Genomic DNA, 20,484 nt, shown 5'->3' on the forward strand with positions numbered 1-20,484 from the left:
TATCTCAAATGTAAATATATCAGAAATAACAGTGACAAGTACATTTACACCGCCAGAACGTCTTGTTGACAAACCACAGCAGTAATTGTTTTCACCTTAATAGACGTCATTGATTGGTTGAAATTACCAAAATACGACAACTTTAATACAAAATAACTTCGAAAACGAAGAATTTTCTTAAAAACGCCAAGAGTAAATGATGTTTTAAATGATACATTCTACCAGTATACGAAATTTGAAAGTGTTTAGTTACAAAATATTATTTTTTCTATGTGCCGACCAAAAGAAAAACATCCCATCCTTGTATAAACAATAGTGTATATCTCACCCTCTTCTTCTGGTTGATGCAGCAGGTGTAAAGTGTAAGATAACCTACATGAACTTATATATGTCTGGCAAATGTCAATGCAAACCTTTTAGATGCAGAATGCTGTCCCTCATCCACCTGTTCCCTCCCTTACCCTTAGAGAAAGGACAAACTGAAAGGTAGGTCTGGTGAGATTGTCAAGATACTGGAGTGAAGGCATGTAGGCATGTTGCATTCAAGAAATAAGGTGGAGGGGACCTTCTTCTGTGTAGGTAATAGTGATAGGATTGGTGGTGTAAGTATACTTCTTGTTGAGAAATGGGTTGATAAGGCAGTCAGAGTGTGTGAGAGGATACTTAAGCTTAAACTAATTTTACAAAGTGGAACAGCAACTATTATTTTTGTCCTGTCTGCACTTTTCAACCGGAGTGTCAGATGATGAGGAAGATTGACTTTATGACACCCTTTTGCAGACTACCTCATCAACAAATGACAGTGATCTTCTCTTCATGGATTGTGACTTCAATGAACATATTGGGCAACATCCAGGTGGCTTTTATGGGTTGCATAGAGGGTATGGAGTCAGAATATATATATATATAAAAATACAAACATATATTTACATATATATATATATATATATACAGACATACACACATATATACATACATGCACACACACATATACATTGACAGATAAACAAGATCTATGCCAATTTTTCAGACACTGATGGTTCAGATCCTCTTATGATCTATACTAATTTACAAGCAGGAACTTCAAATTCTTGCAGCTGCCACACTAGTATACTGGGTGACCCACAGATCATGTTAACAATGCACTTGCCAGTAGTTGATACTTCAAGATATTTTTAGTCTATTTTGCTTAAATTTAACCCTAGCTTTGGCTTCTAAGAGAGATGAGGTGGACACCAGTGGTGTCCATATCAATTTAAGAGAAAAATGAACTGTTAAAAAAACTGGACTATAATGCTTCAATAAGATTTGTGGAAATTATGGTTTTGGTAAATCAATTGTTTATGATGAAAGAAGCAAAGGGGAAAACTATTGAAATTATATACAAACAGTGATTCCAAGAAATGAAAGTGCATTAGAAAAACAATGAAATTTAGTAAGAGTAGTGAGTCCAATTGAGTGACGATGGAATGGTTTTGACAAAAGTGGAGTGATTGAGTGGAATTATCAGGTATGATAATAATGGAGCAGGTTCAGTTATTCCATGAGTGTGATCATAGTGAAGGATAACTTCAGAGGTTCAAGAAGCATAATGTAATTTTCTTCAATAAAGTGTGAAGAAAAGCAGTCTGCAAGCCATGAAGGATCTACGGAGTATGTGAATGAATTTGTGAAGCTCATACCTGATGAATACTTCAGTCTTGAGCAGGTATATAATGCAGATGAAACTGTATTATAATGGCAATGCACTCTTAGGAAAGCATTAAGAATTAAAGATGAAGAAGCACCTGCAGAACTCAATCTAAGGACAGATTTACCATCATAGGGTGCTCAAATGAAGCAGGTACACACAGATGAAAACCTTTGTTGAGAGAAAAAAGAAAATGTCCTTAGGCCTTGAAAGGTGTCACAATTTATGCAGTAACATACTACATAAATAAAAATGGTTGGATTACAATCAAGACTACCATAGAATGGTTTGAAAAAATTTCTGTACCAGAAGCCAGAGCACTCTGCAGCTATAGACCTGCTAAATGATTGCAAAACTCTTATTCTGGACAACTGTTCACCATACTCCAAAGATGAAACTCTGTGTAAGAAAAATGTTTATTTACCACCCAACTGTATGTCACTTGTCCAACAACAAGACCAAAAAACTGCACTCTCTAAAAGTTAACTATCACTCAATTTTCATTAAACATATATTAGATGCAATGAATATCGGCAAGTCTGTACCAACAGTTATTAAAGAATTTAATGAGGAAGATGTTCTTTGGTTCATTACTAAAGCATGAGAGAATATGGAAACATCTATGCTAAAGAAAGCCTGCTTTAATGCTTGAGAATGCACCTAATAAAAATGATAATGATTTTTTTAAGTTTTCATATATCAAACAAAAAACTGTGGTTCACAAGTTGCAGGAGTATGCAAAAAATACTAGTAGGACCAAGGATGTACCAAATAATCTTAATGAAGAAAATATGGCCGAGTAGATGAATATCAACAAAGGAACACCTGTTGTACATCACTTTTCAGACTTAGAAATGATAAATGCTGTTCTACCTCCTGACAAAAATATAGAAAGTGATAAAGACGACAACGATGTAGATGAAACAGACGCAGTTAAAAGACTCTCCTGTGATAAGTTAAATGAGTTGGTGAGTGAAATAATCAGGGGGCTAGAGCAATTCAGTGCCTTTATAGAACTAAAACTATGATATTTGCACTTATTGCATGAAAAATTACACTAGAAAAGATCAAAACAGAAGAAGCAACTTTGCTTGGATAAAATACTTAAAAAGATAGCCAAAAAGAATGTGAACAGTAATTAGTAAATTTGCATTTAATTTGTTAAATAATCTTGTTTAATTAATCCTGTTTCACAGTACTTTACAAATTAGAGCATTAATAAACTTGTAACATTTATACTAAGTACTTGCATTTCATCTAATTATTGAAGTAAATTTAGGTGCAGACGTAGCTGTGTGGTAAGAAGCTTGCTTCCCAACCACATGGTTCTGGGTTCAGTCTCGCTGCATGACACCTTGGGCAAGTGTATTCTACTATAGCCTCAGGCCAATTGAAGCAGAAACTAACAGAAATCCAATCCATTGTATATATATATATAGTATATATATAAATGTGTGTGTGTGTCTGTTGGTGTGTTTACATCCCCATAACTTAACAGTTTGGCAAAAGAGACCAATAGAATAAGTACGAGGCATTAAAAAAAGAAGTCTTGGAGTCAATTTGTATGACTAAAACCCTTGAAGTTAGTGCTCCAGCATGGCCGCAGTCAAATGACTGAAGCAAGCAAAAGAATTGTTTTTAATTTACAGTGTGTCGACCAAGATAACTACCCCTGGTTTGGAAAAAATCAGTAATCAAGAAAGGTTTTAGAACCAAAGATTCTGAAAAATCAATGTAGTTGTACATAAATATGGAACAGGAATGGCTGTGTGACAAAGATTACTTCATAATCATATGGATTCAGGTTCAGTCCCACTGCATGGTACCTTAGGCAAGTGTCTTCTACTATGGCCTTCAGCTAACCAATTCCTTACAAGTGAATCTGGTATGTGTGTGTGTGTGTACATGCATCTCTTTGTGTTTGCCCCAACCCCCATCACTTCACAACAGTGTGAGTTTGTTTATGTGCCTGTAGCTTAACAGTTTGGCAAAAGAGGACAGAATAAGTAGCACACTTAAACAAATAAGTACTCTTCAGTCAATCTGATCAACCAAACTACTTCAAAGCACGCCCACAACCCAATGATTGAAGCATACATATATATATGTAGTGATTCAACTGCACCTTACGAACCGAGTTGACTGGCATAAGTTACAACTAATATATTATGCTCTATTTGTTCATATTTATTCTGTTATTTTGTTTGGGAAATATTTTTAGTTTACTGCATTTATGCTGTTATCCATAGGCCTCAGCACTAGTGTAGCTAGAGTGTGTGCTGCCCAGAGTGACCCTTCTGTTTGCCACCACTGGACCCTGCAAAAAATACATATTGCCTACAGCAATAACCTAAAACAGGATGAAAAGTGCTGCCCAGAGTGAACAGCTCCAACACCCTCCCACCACCTCCAGCTATGCTAGTGGGCGTCAGTGGCATATTTAGAGGTGCCATCGGCATGGTTTTATTATATCTTGTGACTTGTGTGATTGAAGATTTGATTGATACTAATCTTGTATAACAACAGATTTCAATATGCCGCCTATACGAGCGTAAAACATGTTCCATAGTATGTATATCTGGTCAGATAAGAAATCTTTGTAAGAATAGATAAGTTTTCTAGAATGTTTCTTTGTAATACAGATCTGATCTATATATCAAACATAAGTTGAAAAATATACTTATCTTTATGCAGTTCTTTCTTGATTTCCTATCATGCTATTTGTTCTTACTTATGAATACAGTAAATATACTTGTACAGCTTGTGTACAATAATGTCACGACTTTTTTTGACAATTTCTAATAAATAAGCTAGTACTGTATTGTAATTTTTATTACGCAGATCATTTTGATGTCCGCCAATGTTCAAGTGACTGAGGGCTGCAGGTCGATGCTGCTAAATTCAGCCGACATGCAAGTCTGGGTATTCATGTCATGATTTGTTGCATGCTTTGTCTTTTCTTTACTGATGTTTGCGCCATACCCACCCTACCATTTTGTGTGAATAGCAAACTAATTTTTTTTATTTACTTTAATTAAAAAACTAATAAAATGTAAAGTGGTTTAATCAAACTCATTAATCACTTAATGACATTTTACTTTTCTTCTTCTTTTTTCACGTATATCATTATCTGATTTTTTTTTTTTTTTGTCAGCACTTTAAACATTGTGCAGAATGTCAGGACCACCAGCTAAGAAATGATGCCATTCAACTGATGAGATTAGAAGAGAATTTCAAAAATACTGGACTGAAAAGATTGCTATGATTAAGAAAAACAATAAAGCATTATGTATTTTCTGTTCTAAAACTGTTGTTTGTAGAACTCCTTCTGTAAAAAAGCATTTTGAAAGTGTTCATAAGAACTTAACCAATTAAACTGAAGAGGAACAAGGAGAATTAATTTCTTGTGAACTCAGCAAAACAAAAAAACAGGCTGATACTTTTATAAGCTTTATCTCGGGCAAGCCCAGTTCCAAATTAGCTGCTGCTAGTTTTGAGGTTTCAAAAGTTATTGCCCAGCATGGAAAGCCACTCAGTAATGAGGAGTATATTAAAGAAGCTTGGCTAGAGTGTGTACCTTTCCTTTTTGACAATTTTTCAGAAAAGGAAAAGATTATTCAGCACATTAAAGAATTGTCTGTGAGTAGGAAAACAGTTAAGGAAAGAATACTTAAGTTGGAGAAGAACACTTCTGAACAATTGACAAAAGATTTGTCTTCATGTAGGTTTTTTTTCTATTCGTATTGATGAAAGTTCAGAGTACGGACATTACATCATCAGCTAGGTTAGCCACTTTTTCTCGATTTTGTGAAGGTGATGAATTATGTGATGAGACGGTTGCCCTTCTTACACTGTCTGAGCATACTACGGGGGCTGAAATATGTAAAGCAACAGTGAACGAATTGTCTTCTCAACAAATTGACATTTCAAAAGTAGTATCCGTCACAACAGATGGTGCCCCCAGCATGACTTGTGAGAAGGTAGGATTTATAAACCCGTTTGCAAAAGAAGTTGGTCACACACTGATAGGTTTTCATTGCATCTTACATGAGGAGGTTTTATGTGCAAAAGCTGGCCTGAAGGAACTTCAGGAAGTGATGCAAACTGTTACCAAGGTTGTTAATTACATTTCTGCTCAGGCTTTGAATGAGAGACAATGTCAAGTTTTACTGAATGAGGTAGAATTTGTGTACAAAGGACTGAAAATGTACAACAATGTTTGATGGCTTAGCTGAGGTTTGGTTCTGAAACGATTTGTTGAATGCTTAAATGAGATAAAACTTTTTTTGAATGACCAACATGTTTCTCACCAAGAACTGTCTGACATCATGTAGGTTTGTAAACTGGTGTTTTTTGCAGATTTTTGTGAACATTTGAATGACTTGAATGTTAAATTACAGGGTTCCAGTATGACACCTGATGTTATGTTTGGTTACATAAAGGCTTTTGAAATGAAACTAGACGTTTTTAAGAAGGATGTGGACAATGAGAGATTTAGATACTTCCCAAACCTAAAGAGGTACATCAATGATCTCTCAAAAGATGACAGAACATTATCAAGTCAACTGTTGAGCAGTATTTTACAAGGTTTGCTAAATTCAGGGAACTGGAAGAAACAGCAAAATTCATGAAGTTTCCAGACATTATCAAACTGGAAGAACTAAACTTACAAATGTTTTCATGGATAGACATGGTTGATTTTGAAATGCAGTTGATTGAATTTCAAAGTAGTTCAATTTGGAAGTAAAAATTTATTATTGACCTTAGAGTTGACTTAGAAAATATTGAAAAAAAGCGATTAGAGACAGGAGTACCAGAGAGGAGTGTGGAAAACAAATTATTAAGGACTTGGGATGCCATTCCAAAAAATGTTTCCAGTTTAAAAAACTTTGCAACAGCACTAACATATGCCTGTGAATCCCTGTTCTCAGTGATGAACTTTGTTAAGTCTTGTAATAGGAGTAACCTGACGGATGAAACTAGTAGTACATGCATATCTCTGAAGGTTATGAAATATAAACCCGATACAAAATCTCTGTCATCAGTGATGCAGCAGCAGAAGTCCCACTGATAATACTGTATATACATGTATATCTAAAGGAGTCAGCAAGTTTTCTGTCAAACTGATATTTCATCTGACTGATGTTTTCTTTTGAAAGTGGCAAAGGTTGTCTGCAAGTTTTCTGTCAGATTGATATTTTATCTGATGTTTTCTTTTGAAAGTGGCAAAGGTTCATTGCTGTTTAGATGTAACTTTGAAGGTGAATAAATACATTTTCCATCATTATATACTGTGTTTTACTACTCTATGATGATTTTTTTTATCATTTATTAAAACAGTTCTTAACATACACTTTCTTAAGTAGTTTAGTATGTTCTCCAAAAAATTTGGTTGGCACGTGCAAGAATTTTGTGTCAGAGATGTTGCCAGATTTGGCACGCACTCTCAAAAAAGGTTGCCCACCCCTGCTCTAGGGTATCTGACAAGTCATAAATTTCCTTGGTGTATTATAATCAAATGAATAATAGCATACGATGGATAACTGTCAGCTCATTACAGCTGTTTCTTACGTAACATTTTAATAGAAGAATGAGAACATTACTCCATTATAAAAGACTAATCATCAGATGAGAAGTAATTTTACAAACAAAAGAATATCCCAAGAATACAGCAGGTATTTGGCTGAAGTCTGTCGAGGCCAACTATGAAATGAGAGAATGACCAACTATGTTGGCCGTTCAGGTTAAGAATATAGTTCTTGAAAGTGTGTAATATGATCTCTAAGGTCAGCGATTCAGGTGAGAAGGAATCTGTTAGACTAGATCATAGGCAGACTGGAGTGGAGTGTAGGTGATAATTTATTATAGTAGGCTTAGAGCAGTGGGGAGTAAGGAGAGGTCATAAAATAAATTAAGGATAAAGCAAAAATAAATGATAAATAAATCAAACATAAGAATGAAGGAAAAATGAAAAATAAAAGCATACAAGCCAATCAGGCATAGGGTCAGGGTATAAGAATCTCTAGCTAATACTAAATGACCAAGGGAGGTGGACAGAGATACACAGAATTTAGGGGTATTCAGTGGATATTGGTTGAAAGTTAGGGGAGGGTACAAAGGCAATCAAATAACAAGATCGAACTTTTATGGAATTGAAGTTATAGTAAAGTAGAGTGCAACCTATCAATAAGGAGTTTAAATAATTTAAAGAAGGATGGGGTTATATAATGAACTCTACCTAGTACAGAGTTTGAGTAATTAGCAGATCGGATTTCAAGGAAAGCCAGCAGTAGGCAGTAGTCTAATGATTAACAATATGGAATGTTAAACGGTTGGCAATGATATTAAAATTGGATGGTATAATTACCTTTGTATGAATCAGGTGAAGCAACTCGAAACAATCGTTGTGGGTAAGAGGTTTGGCTAGTGTGTTCTATCTACTATTTAACAAGTGCTGCTCAAAAGACTGTATGTTGATGTAAGGAATACATACCTAGTAGAAATGGAAACAAACTGGCTAGGGTGTGCAGGCTGCTACTAGGGGTTAAATATCAGTCATTGCTACTGCATAATACCGGGTACACCATGGATAGAATGGTTAGTTCCTTCAATGTAGCATACCATGTATGTATTGTAAGAGCAGTTAAAAGGTACTGGTAAAGGGAAAACAAGACTAGAAGGACTCAGAAACGAATGGATAAATCGATAAACTAAAGGGTCAGCAAAAGAGGGAGTAAATTAGATTGGACCTACGTTGGGGGCTATTATAGAGGTTGTTTAATGTCCTTAAAGTATTTAAATGTGCAGGAAGCCTTATATATACAGGAAAGATGAAGGTATAGTTTATTATTTAGTAGATTTTCACTATTAAATCTCCTTAAAATTTCAAAAAGCCCCATGCAGCAAAGTCTGCATCTGTATCTACTGTTTAAGAACAGTTTGGTGACCCTAATAATGTCCCAACTCTATCAAATTTAACATTATTGTCCTTGAGCTCCCAAGTTTTTGTGGCTAGAGACATCCTGTCAGCCCTATGTCTTAATTTAAAAGATGAATAGTCGTTGCATAAACACCCCTTGAGATTTATGGAGCAGCCAATATAAGTATACATAACAAACAGCTGTAATGAACTGACAATTATCTATCGTATGTTATTCATTTGATTATATATATATATACATATATATATATATTATGAGAGAGAGAGAGAGTGAGAGACACACACACACACACACACACATATTATCATCATCATTTAATATACATCCTCCATTCTTCCATGCTAACATGGTTTGGATGGTATGACAGGAATCATTTTAGCTGCAGGACAGTCAAGCTCCAATGTCTGCTTTAACATGGTTTCTATGACTGGATGTTCTTCTTAACATTAATCTCTTACACTGTGTATTGGGTGCTTTTCTTCATGGCATTGGTGTTAGTGAGGTTCCCAAAAAACTTGCAATACAAAGTAAAAGAAACTCCCTCGCCTGAATGGGATTGCAGTAGAGGGAGAAGTAGCTTGATGTCAGGATTTGAGATGCTGAAGTATGAGAGGATGTGATTTAAGTGACAGTTCAGAAAGGGTTGTAGAGTAGTAGTATAATAAACCTGTAGATGGATCAGAAAATAGGGAGATGATGTACTGGGTGGAAGAGTGGAAGGAGAGGGAGATATACAGAGATGGAAGTCAGATGTATGAAGTGGTGGCTATAGTAATTGAGTCATGATGAGTGTGGGGAATTGACAGTAGATAAGAGGGTGTTAAAGGTGAGGTATGACACATATTCACACACACACACATATATATATATATATATATATATATATATATAATATAATATAATATAATCAGTGTATGGTGCCACGTAAAAAGCACCCAGTGAACTCTGTAAAGTAGTTGACATTAGGAAGGGCATCCAACCGTAGAAACCATGCCAGAACAAACAGAACCTGGTGCAGCCCCCAGTCTTACCAGCTCCTGTCAAACTGTCCAACCCATGCCAGCATGGAAAACGGACGTTAAATGATGATGATGATGATGTATACAATATTATAGATCCATTAAGTAAATTTTAGCAATCGGTTTCACACCTGATATTAGATAATCAGACAAATTTCTAATAACTGCTTATCAGAAATGGCAGAATAGAAAATAAATATACGTTGATTAATATATCCACAAACGAGTGCCTTTTTCCCTGACTTATGGATTCTTAGACGACTACACACACATACACACACACACACACAAGTATTGGACATTGTATAAAATACATACATATATGTGTGTGCAAGTAATGAATACTTGTCATACACATTTTTATATAAACATCATAAATGAATTTAATAGCCCAATTACACGCCAAGTGAGGTAATTATGTTTATATTGTATATTTTTGCAAGGTTTTAATTTATTGTGCAGTTAATTAGAATTAGTTTTTGTTTAAATAAATAATTAATTATATTTGAGACTGTCAGAGATTATTTCCGGGAAATACATATTGCTAAATCAAGAAAGAGAGAGAAAAGACATTTGTATGATTCATTAAGAAACGGTTTGTAATATCTTTGGATCTGTTTATACACAGACATTATTAATGCATGTCTTCAATCAAAAGGCAACACGCTGAGTCACCGATACATTTTGTAAAACAAATACGAACACTGACACAAAACATTGCTATAGCATGGTCAAATACCCACAATGGTTGTTGGAATAAACTAAAGAGCCGTGACAAAGCTCACATGTCATGATCAAAATATTTATAGCATGGATGTAAATGATGTAACATCGACTAATCGGTGGGGGAGGTCTTTGTTTTGTTTTGTTTTTTTGGGTTTTTTTTTGTTCTTTATGTGTGTAAAACATGAATACAGAATTTTGTGAATATATACAGTTGAAATGGTCAAAGGAAAATACAATCAGTATTTGAAAACAGGAAGCCTTTTAGAGTTTAAAATAATCATTGTGCACATAAGCATATTCGTATATTGGAATATATACAATATCTATATATGAAGTCATACGCAGATATGTATATCTATATGCAGGCAACTGATCCACGATTCTGGGGAACCATTCCATGAAAGTAATCCATACACATATGCACATCTTTTGCTTTTCCCCAGGCATATTCCATTTTAGAAATTAAGTTTAAACAATACACGTGAAATAAACGTTCAGTGAAGTACGCTCTTTAGTTTATATATTAAGTTATGTGTTGTTTACGATACCATAGTTTTATAAATAAATATAAAGGATGCACATGGTCGTGGGAACAAAGGTTGTGAAACTAAATAAAGGACTAAATATCATGACGTAGTGTCTTAGACTACTAATTCGATCTGATGATTTCAAATATGAATGTAACAAATTTTAATTTTGTAAACTTTCATGTATGTATGTGTGTGTGTGTGTGTGTGTGTGTGTGTGTGTGTGTATGTATGTGTGTGTGTATGTATGTATGTATGTATGTATTTGAGCAACTTCGTGAAAGAACTAATTTTCAAATTTCGCGATGTTTAAAAATACACCTACACACACACACACACACACACACACAGACAATCCCGAACTGCAAGTAACAAGTCGCCTGAGAATCGCGAACGAGAGAATCCGAGTGGCAATTTACACTCAACTTTGTATAAATATTAATTTCATTCTTACCTATCAGTACTGAAAACATTCTTTCGCTTGATTAAATTTTCCACATACTATGATATCACCAGCTATATATATATGACAAGACTTTCCCAAAAAACACCTCTTTTTAAAATTTTTTTCAAATGTGTATATATATATATATATATATATATATATATACACACACATACATACATGTGTGTGTGTGTGTTAGACAGAGAGATGTGAGGCATATGTGTGTATGTGAGCATTTATGTACACACACACAAGCACAGAAGTTGATGATTCACTTTGGTGCTACTTCAAGTTTCTCGCTTTTGTGCGCTCATTCACTCCTCACCCTCAATATTTTATAGTCCGACGATGATTCAGCTGACCGAAACTTCGAAGTCACTGTCAATAATATTAAGAATAATTAAATTTGTACTCTACAAAAGTATAGAGTATATATATATGATTAATGAAAAATTGTTTTTGTTATATATAACTGAACATAAAAACATGCAGGTATGTGGTGTTTGGTGATGCAAACAGGAAAATGATTCAAAACAAGAGAATATGTTTGTTGTTTATTAATAATCAGTAGACGTTACGGTGACTCAAGGGTCGAGAGTTTCGTTCCAGTACATGAAACAATCCGATCTCGATTAAAAGAAAAACATGCATTCATATATATATATACTGGACACACACACACACACGTATATCTGTGTGTATGCATGTATGTATGTATTTGCACACATAGAGAGAAAGAAAAGAGTAGAGATGAGTAAGGAAATCCAACATTCTTTAGGTTGTGCGACGAAATATTATGTGATCAGTGGATGAGTTTAATACGATATTATGTTTTAAAGAAATCTATCATGTGAGGAGAGGAAAGTTTACCTCTATCATTATCCAAAATGGAGAGACCGCTATTAGTAAACAATTTAGGGGTAATTGTTCAGTTTACTTTAATGTTTACCTCTATTGCTAAAATGGGATGGGCACGATTGGCAGGCACACCATTGATCATACGTTTCCTCAATTAGAGCTGGCCTAGAACTAAATGAAAATAAGCTAGCAACCTGGAGAAAAACTAAATATACATTAGTATGAAGAGAAAGTATTTATTTTACAAACTGAAACTAATACAATTTAAGTAATTTATCAATTACTTAATGGTTTCAATTTATGCACGAGAAAGAATCAGTGAGATAATTACTGGTCATTTAAATCGGTTGTTAGTTAAAAAGTATGTCCAAGCTAAGAGGGTTTTGTTGATACATGTAAAGAGGAAGTGGGGAGAAATCAGGTATTTCAATACTCTAAAAAGGTCGTTTCTAATCATTGTAATATCTCTTAAGCTCACCTGCACATTTCCAGATATGGTTTCTAAAACATAAAAAGTCTGATTTATACTTCTATCAGTAACTAAAACATTTTAAGAAAGTTTACCTTTATTAATTATAACAAAGGCAGTGAAGAAAGTTTACCGCTATTTAATTCAACTAAGGTAATAATGAAAGATTTGTATAAACTCTATAAATTGGAACATTAGAAATTAATTTGTGTGGAAACGAAAGACAATAGACTTACCTCTGCGAAATGGACAAGACAAGAGAGAAAAATATTATCCCTTTTTTTTTAAAATTAGAACAGGTATCTATTGTGCTGTGAACAAGAGCAAGCAACCATTACTGGGTTTCTAACGAGGCGATAGTGACGCCTTGTTTATTTCACTCTCTCTCTCTCTCTCTCTCTAGCACCTCCGCCCACTTTCTCTCTCGCCCTCCCTCCTACTGTCTATTTATCTTAGGACAGCAATGGGCTCTTATTGACATGGAAGTTCTAATATTACTGCTTGTACATCTACTACTACTGCCGGTACAATAACTACTATTCTTAAGATGATTGTTGAGTACTGCTTCTAATACTTTTGTTTGTTTTTTTTTAACCCGATGTCAGCTGTCATTCTGTGACTGGGCATGCCTTTAATCGAAAGATTTACAGCTGACAATCCCCTTTCAATAATATGACTAGGCTATTCAATGTATCCCTTTTTTTAAAATATGATAGTGCTTGATTCGAAGAAGATTTAGCTGCTATTTCTAGCATAACGGACAAGTAGTGGCTCTCTCACTGACTCATTTCACGTTATCCTACATCTACTTGACTACTGCCCATTTAATTTGTATCTCTCTCTATATGTTTGCGTGTGTGTATGTAGAGAGAGAGAGAGAAAGTCAAATTTTCGTTTATTGCCCCATATATATGTAAATAGATAGAAAAAAAGCATGCTAGACGTCTTAATATGGTCGCTAAAAATAAAAAGAACTTCATGGACCATTTTTCAGAGTCACAATGACTCGTAGGCTGAAGTTTCATTCAAACCGGAGACCTTGTCCGATTGTTTGAAACAGAGTGAACTCCGCTAATGGCACCCAGGGATTATGACCATGTGCTCGGATTAAACCGGTTGCCAGATTAAGTCTCCCGCTAAAAATTTGCGGTAGATATTGAATCCCTCAAAAGCATTCCAGTCTTAACTATCTTGTCACTTTTTTTTTTTTTTTTAGACAGTGTGTACCACGAATTATATTACTCAATATATTTTAGATTTTTATGGATGGTACGGTGTGTGATTTGAGATAGAATAAGTTGTTTCTTGCAGAGCGGGCGACCAAGTAGAAGCGTCCTTTGAAACTGATGATTGCTTGATCAGTATCTAAGTAACTCGCTTGAGTCATTTTCCATATACGGAAGAAAATTACTCATGTGAGCTACTTAAATACTGGTATAATTTCCTATTGACTTGTTGATTTTAATTTAAATTTAGGCTTTTCTTGTTTTTATCGTTTAATGTTTGATAATGTCTTTTTCAAATGTTGTTTTTGTTTTGGTTTAGAATAAAAGGCTGTGCACATGATTCTCGCATCCCTTCTGAAACTAACAAAAGATCTTACATTGATTTACTTGGAAAAATAATAATGATTTGTGACACAAACACAAGTCCAGGAATCTTGTTAGAAAGGCGGCGAGCTGGCAGAAGCGTTAGCACGTCAGGCGAAATGCTTAGCGGTATTTCGCCTGCCGCTACATTCTGAGTTCAAATTCCGCCGAGGTCGACTTTGCCTTTCATCCTTTCGGGGTCGATTAAATAAGTACCAGTTACACACTGGAGTCGATATAATCGACTTAATCCGTTTGCCTGTCCTTGTTTGTCCCCTCTGTGTGTAGCCCCTTGTGGGCAGTAAAGAAATAAGAAATCTTGTTAGAGAGAAACAATTAAACTGCGGCGTTGGATGTAACGTACAGCTTCCCTGAAAAGATTTGAACTCAGAATATAAAATGACAGCATTTTGTCTACTGTTCTGCTAGTTTTGCAATCCACCTGCCTAAAACTAACCTTTATCTTAGACACAAGACCATCTGATACATGATTTCACTCACAACTTAACTGGTACTTATTCCTTTAACCATCAATGTATGAATAACAAAGTCGACCTGGGCCTAATTTGAACTTGAGTCCTATTCCGATTCTACTATCGATAGCTGATTTCTAACATGCATAAGATCACAAATTGAAAAAGGGGAAGACAGTTTAATTGACACTCCACTTGTAGAACCTGGTTCTTATCACGGAAGCATGAGAGGCAACATCGAAAACGATGCGAAATGCCGAAGAAAAGTTCTATCACTTAAAATCGTTTGTTCTTGTTACAGAGACAGGTCAAGCGCAACATCAATAGATAGACAAGCATTTAGGAGTTCACATACATGTATACATAATCGCAAAATGCCATTAAGTTAGAGACAAATAAAGACACAGACAGAAACAAAGAGAGAGAGAGAGTGAATGAGTGAGGGTATGTTGTGATTAAGTAACAGGGCTCTCTCTCTTTTTCCAGGACGAACCTAATCTCAACTATTTTTGACAGGCTATTACCATCTTAACTGTATTCACTGGAGCTGGCCTCCTCCAGAGAATGAGAATGCAGATTTGAGCTACTTTTCAAAAATACTTTGAGTGACAGGTGCCGATTTTACGCATTTATATATCAGTACATTCAGTATTTTAGTTATTTAATACACAAAGTGAATGTACGGATATGCAAATGAGTAAAACTGGAGTCGTTGCTCATTACTCTAAGCTGTTGTTTCTCTCTGAAGGCGTAAACCAATGAACACTCTTCAGACAACTATAACTGTTTGAAACTGGTTATTTACACAGCAAGACTACAATGTTTGTGAACTTACTATTTATCTACACACATGCTGTCTCTACAGTCGTTATTTATATATATAAGTACACAACCAATTTTCCAGCATTCTTGGTTCCAGACCAGTTAACAAAGGTCATATATTTCTGTATAAATTCTTAGAAGACTGCTGCCACATTATTAATAACTTTTTTCCCTATTAGACCTTCATGGCATACCTTTTTTTATTCACTGGAAATGTTTGGAAGTCAAAAAACATCCTTCCAACAATTCAAACATAATAATATTAAAGCAGATATTCGAAACAAAATTTAATGCTGCACCTTACAAAGGTGCCATTGTTTTATGTCAAAGGAAAATTATAAATCATATATACATTTTTCTGACCACAGAGAAGAAAAAAGACGTTTGTTTATAATTGTCATAATTCAGTAATGGCAAATGACAGCACCACATATCTTTGTCTCTCTGTCAATCTGTCTGTTCACAAAGGAGAGTATATCCACTTACCCCACAACTCCAATTTTCTATGACAGGTTAGGACCTGGATTCCTCCAAACAGAGCCCATCATTTACTCCACAAATGTTTTGTCGTCAATGCTTCACTTTCCTGTATCACTTGTTTCAACATAACTGTAATATACATACAAACTATGCCATTTTAATCCCGAGCAACGCCGGGTATCTGCTAGTATAATATATAGCATGTAGATAGAGTTATAGTCCAAGTTGTGCTCTCATGAAGCATATCTGCATTTTCTAGTTTCTGCATTTTCTGCATTTTCTAGTTCTCCAAAGTATATCCGTAGGTGTTATGATCCATATCAAAGTTGAAAGCATTGAAGAATGGTGTTAAATACTAGAAAGTACTTTCTGCAAAGTAATTGCTTATTAAAACAGAAAACTGGAAAATTTGAAACTATCAAATCAGTAAAACATGGACACTGAGAAAGAAATTATCAAATAGACTAAATGGATGTTACACAAGGATGCTACAAATGGCCCTAAATGTGAAATGGCAGCAGCATATAATAAATGATTGCTTTTATAGAGACCTGCAAAAAGTTAGTGAGAAGATTGGGCAAAGACAGCTGTGACTATCTGGTCACTGTGTGTGCCATCCTCTGCTGGAAGCATCTAAATTATTCTTGTGGAACCCACTTCATGGTGATGTAAGAAGAGGAAAGCGTCATCACACATCAACAACTTGATTGCAGACACTGGCCTGGAATGTATCCAGGACTTCGAGGCAGTGATGATGGACTGAGAAGTGTGACGGGTGGACTTTGTTACTGTGGCCTGGGATGGAACCAAGCCATGATAATAATGTTTATTCCATATTACATATGTTTCTTCACCATTATGAGTTAGATTGATATACATGTAGAAAAACTTATAAGAAATCTCCCATTAGCAATTCATCAGATAAAGAATTTTAATTCCCTATCTGATAAATTGCTAATGGAAGATTTCTTGTGTTTTTCTACTTATTCAATGGGGAATTAAAAAAGTATCCAACTTCATTTTTTCCCACAAAAACTAATGTCACTTGGGCAAAATCCATAGGGTGGGATGTGACCCCCCCCCCCCCATCCTGTGCATGTGTGAAAATTTTTGCATCAGTAGGCTGCATCAGTTCCCAGCTGTTATGCCTAGCATACAGACATGTAGTGCATGCTCATCAAATTTTCGGTGGGGGGGGGTATATCCAGGACAACAGTGTCCAGTGTATCACTTTGTTTTTAAGATGTTAGATTGTGATTTTGAGAATCATTTGACTGCTATTTCTTGCAGAGAGAGTGACTTCATCTCTGTATCTGTATGGTGTGTTAGTGTAATTGTGTAAGATATTGCTGGCCAAATAAAATTAGCTAAACTCTCTCTCTCTCTCTCTATCTATCTATCTATCTATCTATCACTTTGTCTCTATCTCTCTCTCTCTCTCTCTCTCTCTCTCTCTCTCACACACACACAGGCTGATACAAATGTGTTTGTATATATGATAAAATTTGACATTTTAATTACCTCAAATTAAACTTTTAGACATACTGAATACTAATTACATAAAGACCTCCCATTCTCCTTTAACAATAAAAGCCTCAGGCACCAAAACTACACTTGTCTTGAACCTAACTTTACAAACAAGCAAAAATAATAGCTGTCAAATTAACAAAAGCTATTTTTCATTTCCTTATGGTATCAGTTAATAACTTTTAATTATTGTCAACTGTTGTAATTGAAGGTAATGCTTATATTTTGGTGTAAATGATAGTTTTATATGGAACACAATAGAATTTGTGCCGGAAATATTTGAGGGGGCTTCTGTGTGCTTGCTTGACCTGCTAGAAATAGCAGCTAAAAATTTCTTTCCCTTAAATAATACATATTTGCATGGGTCAGATGGAAGATTGGAAACAAAGATCACTTGTATGACAATGACACTCATTGTCACATATCAGTATTTTATATAAGAGAGGAACATTGTAAGGCTTGAAAATGGAACAGACAAATAGCTATATTTAACAAAATTAAGATAGTTTCTAACTTTTTAAACATGCAGCAAAACTGGCAGTGGTGTTAAGAAGGTGGAAAATTGACAGTCCTTTTTTTTTTTTGTTCCAATACCCTGAATTCTGTGTCCTGTCGATAATTTCTACAACTTGGGTGATTTAATTAGCAGTGGAGGAGGATATACCAAAAGTGTAATTACTAGAATAAGAATAGGATAAAGAAAGGTGACAACCAAAGGTCTCTCTCTCTCTCTCTCTCTCTCTCTCTGCAAATGTAAAGAAAGTTGTATGATGCATGTGTATAAACAGCAATGCTACATGGTAGTGAGACATGGGCCCTGAATGTATAGAACATGCAAAGACTAGAGAGAAATGAAGCTAGTATGCTTCACTGGATGTGCATGTGTGACAGTACTAGTGTATTGAGAAAAAAGTTAAGCTTAAGGGGGAGACCCAGGAAGACATGGGACAAAGTATTGAAGGCTGATCTCAAGAAACGTTAGCACGCCGGGCGAAATGCTAAGCGGTATTTCGTCTGCCATTACGTTCTGAGTTCAAATTCCACCGAGGTCGACTTTGCCTTTCATCCTTTCGGGGTCGATAAATTAAGTACCGGTTACGCACTGGGGGTCGATCTAATCGACTTAATCCGTTTGTCTGTCCTTGTTTGTCCCCTCTATGTGTAGCCCCTTGTGGGCAGTAAACAAATAAATAAGATGCTGACTCTTACAAAGATGACGAAGGACTGAGATATCTGGTACCTTGCTGTACTCAAGAAAACTCATCCACCATAGCAGAATTGATATGAATTGATATCCTAAAGCCATGGGTAATGCTTGTCTATGAGGGGCTTTACTCCTGCCCCAACAACCCCCACTACCACCACATTTCATTCCCTAACACCCATCACCTGAGAGCAGAAAGCCACCCCAGGCTTTCTCAGTTACCTTTCTTCCCCACCCCAAGCCAAATTCATTTCCCATTATCTTCCCCCATCTAAGTCACCTCCTTTCTACACCTTCTCCTCCTTGTGCTAGTCTCCATTAACACCTTGCTTATCTGCTATCACCCTCAATGCTGTTATATCTATTGCAACCCCCGCCCTCAAACCTTTCCTATATTTCTTCCCACCTATCCTGCCCACTCACCCTGTTCAAACCTCTATATCACCTCACCTGTTCTCACCATCCCCCAATGTCCTTCGAGAAAATGTCCCAACACATCTTTGCCATCATTTCTCTCACCATTACTATCCTTATCTTACTTTCTAACTCACTCTCTTTTCTTTTCCAACTGGTGTATTCATGTATCGTCAGCAGGACACCCATCTCTGTCCTTTCATATCTTGAATCTCTCAACTGACACAAAGTCACTCACTCAATACTATTCCCATCTCCCAGTCAAGAAGATTTTGCCTTTTTTGTCTTGTAAAGTACTTGGTGACTCTGTCAGTAATGGTGCTACATAAAAAGCACCAGTGTTGATGCCATGTAAAAAGCACCCAGTACATTGCAAAGTGATTGGCATTAGGAAGGCCATCCAGCTGTAAAAACCATGCCAAATCAGACAAAAGAACCTGGTATATCTCCCAGCTTTGCCAACTCTTTGTCAAATCATCCAACCCATGCCAGCATGGAAAACAGACGTTAAATGATGATGATGATATATGTGGGTGTGGGTGTATATGTTTGTTCCTTCCACTGCTTGACAGCCAGTGTTCGCTTGTTCACATTCCTTTAACTTAGCAGTTCAGTATGAGAGTCTGATAGAAAAAGTACCAGACTTTAAAAAAATACCTAAGTAATGGAGTCAATTTATTCAACTACACACTTCAAGGTGGTGCCCCAGCATGACAGCAAACTAATGGCTGGATTAAATAAAAGATACAGGTACAACTATATCATCAGCCTGGCCAACACCTTTAGTAAATTTGTTCAACACCCTGGTGGAAAAACAAGAATTATATGAATGCAAACTCCATCTTCTCATATTTAAACAAGAAGAAGACCCAAAAATTTCGCTAATTTTTTTTTCCTTTAATGGCAACAGGGCCTGGCATTTGATGGTTTGAGAACTGTTGGTCATAGATGACCCTAAATTACTAGGATGGTCACAACTAGAATATCCTTATCATAGATCTACATAATGCTTTTGTATAAAAAATGCATTTTACTCTGTCTTCCTTAGCTACATTTTCTTTCGTAATACGCTTTGTCTCCCTCTTCCACTTGTTCGTTTCTTTTTTTTTTTTTTTTTTTTGTTAGACGCTGTCTTGGTGAGAGAAATTTTTTTTTCCTTAGCCGCTTTGTCTCCCTCTTCCACTTTTTCATTTTTTTTTAAGACGCTTGGCAAACACTGTTTCTCCCCTTGTCACAAACACACTATTTCTTTCTTTCTCTCTTTCTTTCTTTCTCTCTCTCTCTTTCTTTCTTTCTCTCT

At 35.6% G+C, this 20,484-nt stretch overlaps 3 protein-coding genes across 6 annotated transcripts in view; 2 read left to right on the forward strand and 1 right to left on the reverse strand.

Annotated features, from left to right (window-relative positions):
• Positions 1-13,121, reverse strand: part of LOC106867845 (inactive rhomboid protein 1) — a 79,673-nt gene extending 66,552 nt beyond the window's left edge. The window contains exon 1 of one of the 2 annotated variants that reach the window (XM_014912879.2): positions 12,912-13,121. The gene's annotated coding sequence lies outside the window, so the exon portion shown is untranslated. Of the gene's footprint in view, positions 1-11,357; positions 11,456-12,911 lie in introns of those variants that run through there. The other variant, XM_052971147.1, reaches the window with a different exon arrangement.
• Positions 5,437-6,761, forward strand: LOC106867849 (protein FAM200A-like). The gene is made up of 3 exons (XM_014912888.1): positions 5,437-5,868; positions 6,091-6,277; positions 6,589-6,761. The coding sequence occupies exons 1-3, from the start codon at positions 5,437-5,439 to the stop codon at positions 6,759-6,761; spliced, it is 792 nt and encodes a 263-aa protein (XP_014768374.1).
• LOC106867846 (uncharacterized) overlaps positions 9,996-20,484 on the forward strand; it is a 15,591-nt gene continuing 5,102 nt past the window's right edge. Inside the window, exon 1 of one of the 3 annotated variants that reach the window (XM_014912881.2) lies at positions 9,996-10,061. The gene's annotated coding sequence lies outside the window, so the exon portion shown is untranslated. Of the gene's footprint in view, positions 10,062-13,092; positions 13,200-20,484 lie in introns of those variants that run through there. The other 2 variants (XM_014912886.2, XM_014912880.2) reach the window with 2 other exon arrangements.

The sequence above is a fragment of the Octopus bimaculoides genome, chromosome 10 (genome assembly GCF_001194135.2).
Source record: "Octopus bimaculoides isolate UCB-OBI-ISO-001 chromosome 10, ASM119413v2, whole genome shotgun sequence".
Lineage (NCBI taxonomy): Eukaryota > Metazoa > Mollusca > Cephalopoda > Octopoda > Octopodidae > Octopus > Octopus bimaculoides.

What these genes read in the sequence shown, in the direction of transcription:
- LOC106867849 (XM_014912888.1), top strand. Translation starts at nt 5,437, where the DNA reads ATGAAAGTTCAGAGTACGGACATTACATCATCAGCTAGGTTAGCCACT. An exon ending in GTCAAGTTTTACTGAATGAG is followed by an intron (nt 5,869 to 6,090) that starts GTAGAATTTGTG and finishes GTTAAATTACAG; the next exon opens with GGTTCCAGTATGACACCTGA. An exon ending in GTTGAGCAGTATTTTACAAG is followed by an intron (nt 6,278 to 6,588) that starts GTTTGCTAAATT and finishes ACTTTGCAACAG; the next exon opens with CACTAACATATGCCTGTGAA.